Source organism: Prionailurus bengalensis, chromosome A2, assembly GCF_016509475.1.
Source record: "Prionailurus bengalensis isolate Pbe53 chromosome A2, Fcat_Pben_1.1_paternal_pri, whole genome shotgun sequence".
NCBI lineage: Eukaryota > Metazoa > Chordata > Mammalia > Carnivora > Felidae > Prionailurus > Prionailurus bengalensis.
Window position 1 is genome coordinate 140,404,074 of NC_057348.1, and position 15,363 is coordinate 140,419,436.

At 37.4% G+C, this 15,363-nt stretch overlaps 1 protein-coding gene across 3 annotated transcripts in view; it reads left to right on the forward strand.

Moving 5' to 3' along the window:
• ASB15 (ankyrin repeat and SOCS box containing 15) overlaps positions 1-14,940 on the forward strand; it is a 57,954-nt gene extending 43,014 nt beyond the window's left edge. For 2 of the 3 annotated variants that reach the window (XM_043589386.1, XM_043589385.1), the window contains 5 exons: positions 2,732-2,977; positions 3,920-4,091; positions 5,701-6,271; positions 6,794-6,947; positions 12,178-14,940. In XM_043589386.1, the coding sequence (XP_043445321.1) occupies positions 2,732-2,977; positions 3,920-4,091; positions 5,701-6,271; positions 6,794-6,947; positions 12,178-12,350 (1,316 nt within the window). In that variant the 3' untranslated portion in view covers positions 12,351-14,940. The remainder of the gene's footprint in view (positions 1-2,731; positions 2,978-3,919; positions 4,092-5,700; positions 6,272-6,793; positions 6,948-12,177) is intronic. The other variant, XM_043589387.1, reaches the window with a different exon arrangement.
• The last annotated feature ends 423 nt before the right edge of the window (positions 14,941-15,363 follow it).

Genomic DNA, 15,363 nt, shown 5'->3' on the forward strand with positions numbered 1-15,363 from the left:
GAAGTCGGTGTCACCTTTCTCTAGTTGGATAGCCACGAGATTGTCCTGGCCAGCAGGGTCCAGGGGATAGAGGAAGCCCGGGGAACCATGGGGCACAACATCTCAGTTCTGCTGCCCTTCTTGTCCCACATCCTCATGTCATTTACAGCTCAGTTAATTTCATTTCAGACACTGTCTTTCTCACAAATCAATACGCATCCTCTTCACTCCATCTCCTCTTTCAGTCTGCCCATCCTTGTCAAGAAGCCTCAGAAAAATATCTCTTCTCTAATTTGTATGTCTTAGGAGTCACAAGATAAATCACTGCTGATAATAAAAAAAATTACATGAGCAAAACATGCATATCAAGAAAAAGAAAGAAAATGACAGAAATTTGGGCACCTGGGTGGCTCAGTTGGTTAATCATCTGACTCTTGGTTCCTGCTCAGGTCATGATCTCACAGTTTGTGAGTTCAAGCCCTGTGTCGGGCTCTGCACTGACAGCTGGGAGCCTACCTGGGATTCTCTCTCTCTCCCTCTCTCTCTCTGCCTCTCTCCATGCATGCATGCTCTCTCTCAAAATAAATAAATAAACATAAAAAAGAGAAAATTACAGAAATTTAAGGTTAAAAGGAATAGTGCCAGCAAACTATAAAGTGTTTAAATGTGCCTATAATCTATGCAAAAGTCTCTAATTCCCTAACTTTTCAACTGAAGTTTGTTTCTTTAAGCATTATTGTTGAAGATATATGTATATATGTATTTTTTTGCTATATAAGTTATCTTAAGCTTTATTTTACTTAGTTATGTTAGACAAATACTGTGCCTTATTAGTTTTCATTATTTCAGCCATTTATTGGTTAAGAATGTCTTCATGGGTTAGTTTGGGAGGTGTTCCCATGACTTCCATTATTATTCCTATTCAAAATAAAATAAATTATTAGTTCCAAAACAGTTAAACTGCAAGTAAAGTTTTATTTTTAAAATTATTTTAAGCTGAACATGGCCTGTCTATGATATTTTCATGAAAAAAGACTAATATCTATAATCAACATGTTTTCTGGGTCAGACAAAAGGAAAACAGATCGCAATGGAAGAGATTCATTATTTGAATTCATTTTTTTCTAGAAAAAATGTAATAGGAGCAAGAAGATAAATGAGGACACATACCTCTTAGTTCATTTAACTTATTGATGTTTTCTCTGCAATGACACCAGCTAGGATGAGGTAATTCACTATAATTAGAGCTGCCAGCGGCAGGTGGGTGATTCAGAGAAAGGCATTTGTCAACAGACTCTAGTGAGCAGGAGAAAAACTGAAATCTCACCACAGTGACGGCTTGCCTGCCTCCAAATTAAGTCTTCATCCTCTTGTCATGCCTTTGAGGGCCCTTTCCCTTGCTTTGGCCTGAGATGCTTTCTGTATTCTGCCCCCTTGCTCCCCAAGATGTTCTATGTGCCCCCCCCCCATCTCGTCCTGTATTTCCCAGCAAAGACCTAGACTCTGAGTCTCTCTTCAAATAGAAGACAATATAGGCTTCTTCCCTAAATTGTCAATTGCATGAGTGAGAACCAAGTCCATCTTTTCCCTGTTGTCCACAGGATCCGGCACAGTGCCTCTCATATAGCCAGAGCATATTGAATGAATGAATGAATGAATGAATGAACAAATGAGTGAGTGAATGTAATTGTATTTACCTCCATTTGCAGGGAGTAGCACTCGTCCTTCTCTGTTTCTTACTAAGATTTGACTTACTGATAAGAGACATTACGTCTTCCAGAATTATTTATACCTAAATTGGGACAATCTCTTAAATAATCCAAAGCCGAGTTGGGGGGAATTTTACCTGTGATTTCATCTATTAGAAACAAGCAGAGGGGGAGAGCGACATACAGTCTAGTGAATCCCCTACACTGCAGTACATTAGCTATCATAGACTTCACCTATTTAGAACATTGGACCTACCTGGATTCTAAACCTTCTCATTGCTAACCTCCCATTAAGACCACAGGAAAGAGAAGTTCATTTAATATGTGCTGCTATCTTTGGTGGAGGAAAAAAAATGTTTCTGGGGGGTGATGAGGGGACTTGATAAACATTATTCACACATGTGGCTCCAGGATCCTAGAAGTGATGAAATTATATTAATAATAATATTTATAATTTATTGAGCTCCTAGTATATACTAAGCATTTCCATACATTATTTAATTTATACAACCCAACAGAGGATGTTATTTTCATTTCACTTATTTTCATTTTCTAAAGTTTAGAAAGAGTATACATAACATCCTATTTTAGAGATGTGCATGATTTCCATGAAAGTCTTATCGTCCTCAGACCAGGGTCTTGAAAAGACATCATCTTGGGTGTGAGAAATAGAAGGAGTATGAAAACTAAAATAGTTTCTTATAGAAGAAGAAGGAATAGGTAATATCTATTTTGGCATTAAATTTAGTAGTTAGGGGCACCTGGGTGGCTCACTCAGTTAAGCATCCGACTTTGGCTCAGGTTATGATCTCATGGTTGAGGAGTTCGAGCCCAGCATCGTGCTGTTTGCTGTCAGCACAGAGCCCTTTTCGGATCGTCTTTCTCCCTCTCTCTCTGCCCCTCCCCTGCTTGTTCTCTCTCTCTCTCAAAAATAAATAAACATTTTTAAAAATTAAAAAATAAATTTAATAACGTTTCATACCATCTAAAGTATCCATGCCAATATGCCTACTGTTGATGTTCTTTTTGAAATCATCCTCCAGCTGTAAAAAAGGGCTCCTACGACATGGTGTTCACTCTGCTTAAACACAAAGCCAGCCTTGACCAGCCCTGCATCAAGCGATGGTCAGCAATGCATGAAGCGGCCAAACAAGGCCGCAAAGATATCATAGCGCTGCTACTAAACCACGGAGGCAATGTCCACTTGAGAGACGGATTTGGAGTCACGCCGTTAGGTGTTGCTGCTGAGTATGGTCACTGTGATGTGTTGGAACACCTAATCCACAGAGGTATCTGAAAAGGAATTGCACATTCTTGCTGTTTCTCCTGTCCCTCAATTTCCTTTTCTCCATTCCTCATTGCCTCCCCTTTCTCTCCTGAATGTAACTGGGCCTCAGGCTTCTGTACCCAGCTCCTCAAGAAACCTCTTGAAAGTCCCCTCTTCCACAACTTAATTACACCCTATACATCATGACCTACGAATCCGCCTACCCTTACTAAAACTTCTGGTCCTCAGTTTCCTCCTTTATAAATAAAGGCTAGGGCCATATGCTCCCCCAAGGATCCTCTATGGAGAAAAAACTAACATTTTTGAGCCCCTCTCCCAACAACACAACCTCATTTAATTATCATATGAACCCTATGAAATAAGCGATATTTTACAGAGGAGGAGACAGATATTCGTAGAAGTAAGTAGCTTGCCCCAGACTCTCTCAGTCTACAGCGGAGCCAGAATTCAAACACTTCTTTCTCCCACATCATGACTCCTAGTCCTAATGTCACTTCGGACTCCTAGTCCGAATGTTATGCGGTTTGTGTTCTTTGATAATATTTTGTCTCATTTCCCTTCTGAGCTCCTTAAGGTATTCTTATTTTTTCATTTTAGGATCTTCTGCTGGGTCACACACAGCACATAGAGGGGAGTTGTCAAAATGGAATAGAGTGTTAACATTGCCTTTAAATTTGAAAGGCTAACTACTCCTTTTCTTGGGAGCATTTGTCTACCTTGTAAATTGACTTCTTGATTTCTCATGCAAAGATTTTCTAATAAAATGAAACACGCATGCATAATTGTTTATTGAAAATACTGAGAACACAGCTGTTCTTAATCTTATACTTTTAATTTTAAGTCCTAGCCAGAAAGGAAAACAGCAGGTTATTATTAAGGCGACTGTCATGACAATTTCAAGATAACTCCAGTTATCATTCTGCCATATGTTTTATATTGCCAGGTGGTGATGTGTTTGCTTTAGCGGATGATGGGGCGTCAGTATTGTTTGAGGCAGCAGGAGGGGGCAATCCTGACTGCATCTCCCTCCTGCTGGAATATGGAGGAAGTGGAAATGTACCCAACAGAGCAGGGCATCTTCCAATACACCGAGCTGCCTACGAGGGACATTATCTGTGAGTAATAAATCATAAGAAGTTCATTTTAAGTTGAAATATACAAAATTGTATGTACAGTAGAATCTCAAGTCTTATCTATTTAATACCTCCCAAAATCTGAAAAGAAAAAGACACACTGTTCACAAGTTTTGGGTACATAAATATTTGTTTGATTTTTCCCTTTCTTTTTATATTCTGGTACTTTTCTAGAATTTCCACATTCAACTTATACCACTTTTATAATCAAAAATTTTTCTTTTAGAAGGAAGTAAGTTATAACAGAATTCTGCACAAACCACTTAAATATGCCTTTCTGTTTTGTTTTTCAATGTGTTTAACAAAAAGCTACATGGTTTCTAAAACTTTTGCCTTTGACAAAGGACTCTGTGACAATGCCACCAGTATTACTCTAATTTTTATTAATACCTACAGGTATTATGATATAATGTCAAATTTATCCTTGAATAGAGAAGTTTCACCATAAGTTCAGATTTCTTTATTCTTGGGGTGGGGGGAAGGTCGGATAGATTTTTAAATCACAAAATGTGCCACAATCAACACACCAATAGAAATCTACAATCACTATATTAAACCACCCACCATAAGAGGATGGCTTTAGGAGATTAAATATATTTTATAAGTTCAAAAACTTTGAAATCATTAGGCTTTAGCGCATTCAGTGGCCACATTGGCTAAGTGGCCAATGACACATAATTGACGCTAAGTGACATGTTGTTAAAGTTACCTGGATTTACTCCCAGTGTTCATAAATTCACACATGGTAGCTCTGAATTAGGCACAAGGGATCAAGTTATCCTTGCTGTGGCTCTCATGTGTGTCTAGTTGTTCAGGCAAGTGTGAAATTCACAACTGTTTATCACAGGTTCTTAGAAACCTAAGCTGTGGCGAGTTATCCCCATTGGACTGATAAAGGGTGATGGACTAATAAAGACTCTTTTTTTGTGGCTATTAATTCAATTGCAAGCTACATGGAGGGAGGCAGGATGTGCGTGGCCACTATTGAAGCATAGACTGCTCAGGAAGCAGTGAGAGAGAAGTAACAAATGAGAATTCAAAAGGCCTGGACCCTAGTCCTTGCTCCACATCCAGCTGTGTGACCTTGGACAAGTCATTTCACCTCTCCAGACTTCCTGTTGCTCTTCCGTTAAATGAGGGGTTGGACTAAGCAATGTTCAAGGTCACGTCCTATGACTCCATAATTCTCATGGTCGAGATTATGAAGCGTTCTTCTATGGGGTCAGATGAGCTAGCCTTTTATATTTTTTTCATTAAATAGTTTTGGTTGTTTATAAATACTATGTTGTTCCAAAGAGAATTGGAAGACGGAGAGGGTTCCTAAGGAACCACAATTCTAGGACCAAACATAGGACATTGAGCGTGTTGCTCAGGAATATTTAGAATGGGAAACTAAAAACAAAACTGAATTACACTAAACTAAGCAGTAAGCCAGTGGGCAAAGGTTAAATGTTAAATGTTTTGTATGAGGTTATCTAGAGAAAGTAAAAGAAGTTAAACAGGCTGCATTCACTTGTCTAGTGAGGAATCTGGTTTATTGAAATTCTTCATTTTCTTCATGCCATGTGGATATTTGACTTTTTTTTTTTAGTGCGCTGAAGTATCTTATCCCAATAACATCCAAAAATGCAATCCAGAAAAGTGGGCTAACACCAATTCACTCAGCAGCAGATGGACAAAATGTACAGTGCCTAGAGCTGCTTATTGAAAATGGCTTTGATGTCAATACCCTGCTTGCTGACCACATTTCCGAGAGCTATGATGATGAGCGGAAGACTGCGCTCTATTTTGCCGTTTCTAACAATGATATCCAGTGTACAGAAGTCCTTCTGGCTGCAGGTGCAGACCCAAACCTAGATCCCCTCAACTGTCTACTCGTGGCAGTAAGGGCCAATAACCATGAAATTGTCCGGCTGCTTCTCTCCCACGGAGCTAACGTCAATTGTTATTTTATGCGTGTGAATGACACACGTTTCCCCAGTGCCATTCAATATGCCCTAAATGACGAGGTAATGCTGAGGCTGTTGCTGAATAATGGCTATCAAGTGGAGATGTGCTTTGACTGCATGCATGGGAACATCTTTGGAAATTCATTTGTGTGGTCAGAGATAGAAGAAGAGGTACTACCGGGGTGGACATCTTGTGTAATAAAAGATAACCCGGTGAGTTACATCCTTTTCTTCTTCCTACTGGGTCATCATCCTAACTTTTGCTCATTTAGGGATATCACAAGAAAAGAAAAATCCACTCTTGTATTTTTCTTATTCTTGAAATTTTTTTGGCAATACTATGCGGAGATAAGCATAAAACTAGGCAAAAAAGATTAATTATTTTTCTTGAATTGGAAACTGAATGTAGACGAAAATGAAAATGTATGCAATTAATAATTTATGTGTATGTGGTGGAATATGGGAGATGGAAACATGGAGAGAAGAATCATGGAAAGCAACCTGATTCTTCCATGCTCTTGACTGCAATCACATCAAAGTCATGCACATAGCTTCAGGGCTCATAGTTTCCTAGGTGCAAGTAAACAATTTCTTTTTCTTTTTTGTTCATTACAAGGAGGGTACTTGTATTTTCCATAAGAAGACAACAATAGTAATTTTTCATAGCAAAATTGAGTGCTTATGTATATAGTATATTAAATGTACTACTAAATTAAATTTTATCAATTCTCTCAGTTCTGTGAGTTTATTACAGTTCCTTGGATGAAACACTTGGTAGGCAGCGTTATTCGTGTATTAATTGATTACATGGATTATATCCCTCTGTGTGCTAAACTGAAGTCTGCACTACAAGTACAGAGAGAATGGCCAGAAATCCGTCAAATACTAGGTAAAAAAAAAAAAAAAAAGTTTTGCCTATAATTTTTTTTATGAAGAATGTATACAGGGGAAGTTTCTTAATGTCATATTTGATACTTTTTCTGTGCTACTTTGTTTTCAGAATTATCCAGGTGTTTAAAAATCATCCTTAATACTTCCTCTGATAAGGATGCTAAGTATTGGCTTTTCCTGACAGTTTCCAAATCTTTAATTGTATAATGAGTAATACTATAACTATATTAACATTTGACAAACATATTAAAAAAAAACTTCTATAAGACTATAAGATACATAGACTCATCTCCACGTGGGCAGGCATCTGTTTTGCTTGTTTTTGTATTCTCAAGACTTAGCATGATACCTAGTGAGTAGTAAATAATAAATACCAAGTAAATGGATGAATGGAATGAATTAGAGTTAGCCTTTTTGATATGCTCTCTCTCAGGTCTTTATTGACAAATTCCTATCGAAAGTTTGTCTTATAGGCTGGCTATTTTGTATTCTCTAGGTTAAAGTTTAGTTTATAATAAAAGTGAGTCATATTATAAATACAAACTAAGACTAAGGGCAATTACAAAACAGTTTGGACCGTATAAATTCTTTTTTCTTTTTTACGTGTTAAGTAATTCTGAAGCTCACTAATGTTTGGAAACCAATATTTTTATTTTATTTTATTTTATTTTATTTTATTTTATTTTATTTTATTTTAAGCTCTATGCCCTACATGGGGCTTGAACTCATGATCCCAAGATCAAGAGTTACATGCCCCACCAACTGAGCCAGCCAGGCCCCCCTGGACCTATAAATTCTTGAAACTGACCTGTTAAGTCTCCCTTTCTGAACCACAGCCCACATTGGGAATAAAATCAAAATCAAGCAGGACAGAGCCATGAGAAACTCCAGACAAAAGGAGGGGGCAGCAAACAGAACCAAGAAACCTCAGGAGCAAGCCACTATTTTAGATCATTGCAAGAAGACAACAGAATAGGGAGTTCTGTAAAGTCAGAAGAGCTACCTTAGACCAAGCATCCTTCTAAAACTTCAGGAAAACTAATGTCACGTCAAAATGAGCAACAGAAAATTATCACAGTCAAGTTTCATATAAATGTATTATAAGAAAAAATAGGAAAAGGAACAGAATAATATCCTCACAGACAAGAAAGCACACTAGAAAAGCACACCCTCAGGACAGATGAAAACTAAAAACTTAATTTCAAAATGGGCTAAACAGTGTAAGGAAAATGATATAAGACACAAAAGAACCACACAAGTTCTGAATTACAAAACTTCAGAAATGAGATAACAACTAAGGAAGGAACTTGACATAAAAAGAAAAAAATTTCTTTTTTAAAAAATTAATTTCAAATATAAGGCTGAACCAGTATGAAGTCAAGAACTAATAAGGCAACAGATAATACCTTCAGCGAAACAGAAGTTGGAACAGAAGAAAAACTTTTAAATAAAATAGAAATAAAGGAATAAACCAAAGCATTTGAAATGCAGCGACAGATATTAAAGACAGGCAATAAAGAGTAAAGAAAGGAATAATAGGGTTCCTTGAAAAGGAAAACCAACAAATCTCCTGTTTGAGGGAACAGAACAAATACAAAAACCTATGTTACAAAAAAAAAATCTGTGATGAAAAGACAAAACCACAAATTACTATATTCTTTGGTCATGTAGGCAAAAACAATGGACTTATGGGGGAAAAATCAGATTCTGTCAGGTAATATTGTTCCTCTGATCGCCTTCTGAAGAATCCACTAGGAAACGAGCTTCAGACAAACCAAAATGAGAAGAGGTAATGACATAAGGACTAGTACTGAGCATTAGACAGAATACCAAGACTAACTGCTATTTAAAAGAGAGAAGATACAATATGTAGGGTTGCATGGCCAGATAATGTGGGTATGACACAACTATTTTAAAACAGAGAGAGCAGGGGTGCCTGGATGGCACAGTCAGTTGAGTGTCCGACTTCGGCTCAGGTTATGATTTCATGGTTCATGAGTTCAAGCCTCGCGTTGGCCTCTGTGCTGACATCTCAGAGCCTGGAGCCTGCTTTGGATTCTTTGTCTCCCACTCCCTCTGCCCCTCACCCACTCGCACTCTGTCTCTGTCTCTGTCTCTGTCTCTCTCAAAAATAAATAAACATTAGAAATAAATAAAATGGAGAGAGCACACGCAAAAACATTTTTTTAAGGTTTTATTTTTAAGTAATCTCTACACCCTATGTGAGGCTTGAACTAACCCCGAGACAAGGAGTTACATACTCCACTGACCAGGCCAGCCAGGCGCCTCTACACAAAAACATTCTTTAAAGATATCAAATTATATGATGGTGGCAAAATAACAGAACTAATGTTATTTGAGAATGAGAGTTGCGTTTAGTAAGTGAATGATTGTGGGATATTCTAACTCTATTATTCTGTGTATCATTGAGAACCAGTTTATCTGTGTGGAAGGAAGGAAATACAGATGTAATATGTTAAAAAAAGACAAACATCTTTTAGCTTGACCTTGAATTGGAAGAATCAATATGAACTCAAGCTATTTTACCTGGGGTGTGTGTGTGTGTGTGTGTGTGTGTGTGTGTGTGTCTACAAAAAAAGGCTTAGAAATAAAGACAGACTGAGTAGCAATGAACATCCCCAGTACCCAGACTGTGGTCTTGAAATATCATTTCCTAGAAAAAGAAATGGATGATTTCAGGTCTCAGGAAGCAGTGTGCAAGACAAGCCTGGAATATGTGTCATTCCACATTGCAAACAAGCCCACAAAGCCTACAAGAGCATGCCAAAAGAATTCAGGAGCCAACTTGAAGAGGCTCCTACTGGCCAAAGATGGGACAATTAAGCTTCCAAAGGGTAATTATATCAATAAGTTGAAATCAATTAAATATGCTTAAGTATGATATTTTAAAAATTGATCAACTCCAGATGATAAGAAAATCAATTCATTATCTTGAAAGCTTATAAAGGAAAAGATCTAAGCATTTATTTTGTCTTACCTATGTGATTTGTGTCACTGGTAACCAAAAAGTAGAGGAGAAAAAGCATCTCTTTATAAAAGTATTCCAAATAATAAATGAAAAAGAAATGATAAAACTAGATGTCACCATTTTGCAACCCCCAGTCAGCTAATGGATGTGGTCACTGAGCATCAGCTGTTCCTATTATCTCATTATGTGGCCCTTGATGAAAGAACACAACACCAGCTATAGTTTTTCCCAAGAGATCAAACCTGAGTCTGCTCAAGTCTCTGCATCCAGCTATCAATTTGCCAGAACCAGAAATGGAGGTGAAGCACGGAGCTGCACCATGAAAATGCAATCAGCAAAATTTAGGCTGTGGGAAACTGCTGGGCTTTTTGGTTCTTAAAAGATTAATTCAAGGGAAGAGAAGGGGATGGAAAGAAGAAATTGGATTAAAAGAGATTTAAAGGTCATATCAAATTTTTAAAAAATATTGCCAATACAATAGCACAGGGATGGCACACTTCGATGATGAAGCTCTAAAGGAAGTGATTACGGGGGCACCTGGCTGGCTCAGTCGGTGGAGTGTGCGACTCTTGATCTCGGGGTTGTAAGTTCGAGCCCCATGTTGGGTGCAGAGGTTACTTTAAAAAATAAATAAAAAATAAAGGAAGTGATTACCACAAAAGTCAGAATAGTGGTAACTTATAGGGGAGGAATGAATGAAGATTGCAATGGGTTATGGAGGAAATTATGGGGCAGCTGGGGAAATTCTATTCACGACCTGGGGGGTGATTAAACATATTCATCTCATAATCACTGATAATGACTCATAAAGCTCTACATGTGTGTAGTTACTTATATTTTATTTTTACAATAAAGAGGTTAAAACATTTTGGAGACTGCAAGGAAAAAAAAAACCCAAAGTCTTAAATACCTTAATTACCCAAGGTGAAAGACCTGGAAAACAAAGCAAAGATTTGAACCCTTGTCTGTCTTCCCTCAAACCAGTCTCTCCAACACTGCTGTGTTTCCTGTCATAGGCAGAACAGAGTTCGCTTCTAACTGCTAATTAATTGTCCATGTGTTTTTATTACAAAAGAATAACAGTTCTGCTGACTTTAGAAAGGAAATCTAAGGAGGAAGAAGACCAAGGTGGTGTTTTGTTGTTTCAGTCATACATTAATGTAGCTGGAGTGGAAGTCAGTTGAATGCTGTGAGCGTGGTTAACCACTGGATGTCAGGATTCCTCCAGACATATGTGAGGCGGTGTCTTTGTTAAAGAAGAAAATAAAATGCAATTTATTATTTTTTTAAATGGACTTATTTTGCCTATTTGGGTAATAATAATTATGACTTCATAGTTTTTGAAAAACACTGTTTTAATTTTTTGAGAAGGTAATCACAAAGGTAATAGAAATATGATGTCTTTTATTCCTGAACTGAGTGATAGTTCACATTATGAATGGTTACAAAGTACCAAGCAGTTTTCTAATACTCTACATAAATTAATTTGATCTTCAAACAACACTATGAGGTAGGTCCCATTGTTATCCACATTTCACAGGTGAGAATACTGAGATCACAGAGGTCAAGTTCAAAGTCACACAGATACCAAGTGGCAGAGCCAGGATTTAAATCTATGTCAACCGTCCAAAGCCCACAACTAAAACCATGTACTCCACTGCCCTTTCATTAGCTCATACTGCTGGGATAATGTATCAGTGTCGTAATATAGATAAAGAGTTGAAAATAAAGACTAATATCAGATATTTAAGTGATGTTAGATTAAAAAAAAAAAACACAAAGTGTTTAAGTATCAGAAACTGAAACAAACCTGAGATTGAATTATATATACATGGAATCATTTCATCATGAGCTCGATCTCACGACAGTGAGGTCATGACCTGAGCCGAAATCAAGAGTTGGACGCTTACCCGACTGAACCACTCAGGTGCAGCATTTGCTTTCTTAAGCCAATTCCATTCATTCATTTAACATGTCCTGGCTCAACATCCACTATGAGCCAGACTGTCTTCCTGACACTGAAACAAGCTAAGTGTCTTCATGGAGACTGTATTCTGGAGCAGTGGTCTGGGATGCTTAATTACACTTTGAATTTCTTTTAAAATCGCCAGCTGCTAAATGTATACATATCTGACTTTTAGAATGACACTATTAATGTTATTCTAAACCAGAATGTAACTTACAAGTCAATCCATGATACTGTTTTTATTTTTTGCTTGTTTTTTCCCCATCATTTTAGAGAATCCTTGCTCGTTAAAGCATTTGTGTCGGTTAAAAATTCGAAGACTTATGGGTCTCCAACGACTCTGCCAGCCAGCCTCAATGGAGAAGCTCCCTCTACCACCAACCATTCGAAGATATATATTATTTAAAGAGTATGATCTCTATGGACAAGAGCTAAAATTGCCATAATTTAAAAAATAATATTTTCAAATGTGATTTTAAAAGTATTTTAAAATGGGATTCCTTCAGAATTTCTTGGAATCATTTTATATTCTTAAATGTATTTAAATCCATTAACAATTTTATAATGATCATGTGTTCTTATGGGGACACGGTATTTTACATCTTTAGAAACCTTTTACATTGTGATTTTTTTTAAGCTGGTCAGTATTTTGTATGTGAATTTCTATTAATTATCTTCACTTCCAACAAGTCTTCAACTTCTCCCTATCAAGTGTCTCCTACCATATACGTCTCTCCTGTGTTTATAAAACAAACAAACAACCACTTTCGCAAACCCACATCTCCAGCCAGTTGCTGGCTCTTTCCTTTCTTTTATACCCATACTGCATAAAAGAGCTCCTTCCTGCCTGCAGATGCACACTCTATAATCTGGCTTGGGCTCCCTCCACCGCCTTTCGCAAGGTCTTTAACAACTGCCTTGTTGCTCATTTCAAAGGGCATTCTTCAGTCCTTTCAACGGATTCCCGCAGCATCTGGCACTGCCGTCAGCTCTCTCCGTAAAATGGTTTTCTCTTAGCTTTCCAGACACCTTGCTCTCTTGGCTCTCCTCCCACCTCCCTGGCCGGCCACTTTGTCTCTGGCTTCTTTCTGTGTTGTTTATCTGCTGACAACCCGTTAGTATGTCCTAAGCCCTGTTTTGGTCTTATGCTGTGTTTTCTGGGAGAAATGTCATCCACATCTAGAGTTTTAATAACTAACTATATGCTATTAACTTAGAAAATTTATATTTGAGGTTCAACTCTTTCTCTCATGCTCTGTAAACAAGTATTCTAATGGAATTTTAAAGACAGAGGCACCTCAATTCCTCCACAAAAGGGCTCTTTTCCTACATCCTCTAGCTCAGTAAAGACCAATTATCATCAGCTCAGTTTACTTAGGAAAAACCTGGACATCAGCCTTGACCATCCCATTTTTCTTACCCAATATAACAAGTCACCAATTCCTGGTAAGTTAGTCCTTTGAAGACATCTTCTTCTACTCAGTCTTACTGATTTGGCCCTAATTCTAGCTATTCTCTCCTTTTTTCGTGGGATACTATAGTGCTATCTAAATGGCCTTGCCTTCCTGCTGTCTTGTTCCGTCCAACAGACATTCTACACACAACATCCCAGAACAATCTATTACAAATCTAAATAGAGTTTCACTCTCCTGCTTAAAATCATTCCCATTGCTTTTAGGATAAAGTCTAGAGTTCCAGGACTTCCTGGCCCTTCCTGTTTGAAATCCCTGCCTTCCTCCTCAGTCTTATCTCTTGACTTCTCCCTTACCCCATATTAAACACCTTTTAAAAGTTTATTGTTTGAACAGTGATTCCCAGATTTTTAGATTTTACATACCTGCAGTTTTAATTTTGCTAATTAAAAAAATAGGGTCCTCTATTTTTAAAAAATGTATCATCTACGATCACTGTCAGTTTATAAAAGAGGAGCCATTTTAACGCCAGGAAATCAGTCGGCCTTAAACACAACTATTAAAATTGGATGACTTTAGCTTTTAAAAGATTTAACACACTGCCTTCATTTCCTTGTTGATGGGTGAAAGTTCACTGTGGCCCAACAAATACCTAAGGTCCTTTGTCTGGGAACCACTGTTGTAGAAATGGACTATGCTCTCTTATGCCTTGGCGTCTTTGCTTTTTTCTCTCTCTGTGCCTAGAATCTCTTTTCATTTCCTTCTTCCCCTCTCACCCCTTGTCCTAAGGTCTCAGCTTAGACGATCCTTCCTGTAGGATGGAGGGCCACAGCACAGCACTTTTCAGGCTGTATTAGAGGTGCCTCTGTTCACATCTGTCTGCCCCACTAGACTGGAAGCTCTATGAGAGGAGGGTCTATGTCTGTTTTGTTTTCCAACGTTTTCTTAGAGCCAAACACATTCCCTACAGCACAGAGAACGTTTGATAATTATTCGTTGAATATATTGAATGAGTAGGTTTTAGTATAAGACCCAGACAAAAATAATCCATGACCTCATCACTATCATGGTAAAATGATAGTTTTGAGTCTCTGAATTGGTTATGTAACCGTAATCATGTAATTATCGAGATTTGTTTTTCTTAGATTTTAATAATATGTTTTTCTTATATTTATGTTTGTCTTTGGAGTTACTATATTCTTTCAATAGTAACACCTGATTGGTTTGTGAATTTTTCAAGTTGTATTTAGCTTTAGTTATCTTTCAAAGAGAAATAAGCCTGAAAAAAAATCCTGTGCGACTAGAGCTATAGTTTTAACCTCCTGTATTCCCCAGGGGATATATTTTATATAAATTAAAATGTAATTTATTTATGTATTTAATTCAAACAATAATCTTTTGTGTATAGTATTGCATGATTCCCTCTATTTTTCTCCTAGTTGTGGCTAAATGCATTGTTACTTGCAAGCATTGCTCTTAATCAATAAAAAACTAATACTGGGGATGTAAGCCTGCTTTATATTTCAGATATTCAGTAAACTAAAGCACTGACATTTCTTTAATGTATTCTTGTGTAAATACATTCAAAATACTTCGGATATTAAATAAACTCTAGTACAAGAAAGCTGTGACATTTTCTTTAGTGTATTTTATGTAACATATTCACAAAATATTTGAATGTAAAGATGGCATATATTATAGGTTTTGCAAGTGGTTCTTTTGGTACCTGTACAGCAGGAGAAAGATGTATTCTATGAAACTGACACAATTGCTGTATCCAAATTTTTTTTTCTTATGTTTTGAAGTTGCCTAGCTGTGCTTTTGTTTTTGAGTGGCCTGGATGGTAAGGGGAACTAATTTCTATCTAATTAGGACTCTGTTTCTCCTAGGATATGTCACTTTATCTGGAAGAGGGCAACAGCTGCTTCTCCCTGCTGAGGCTTAAGAGAAGCCAAACATTCTACAGTGGTGCCTGTTGAACCACTGTGGAATTGACATGATAGAGTCTTGATGACATCGCCCCATGCTGCCAAGATGTACATGGTTG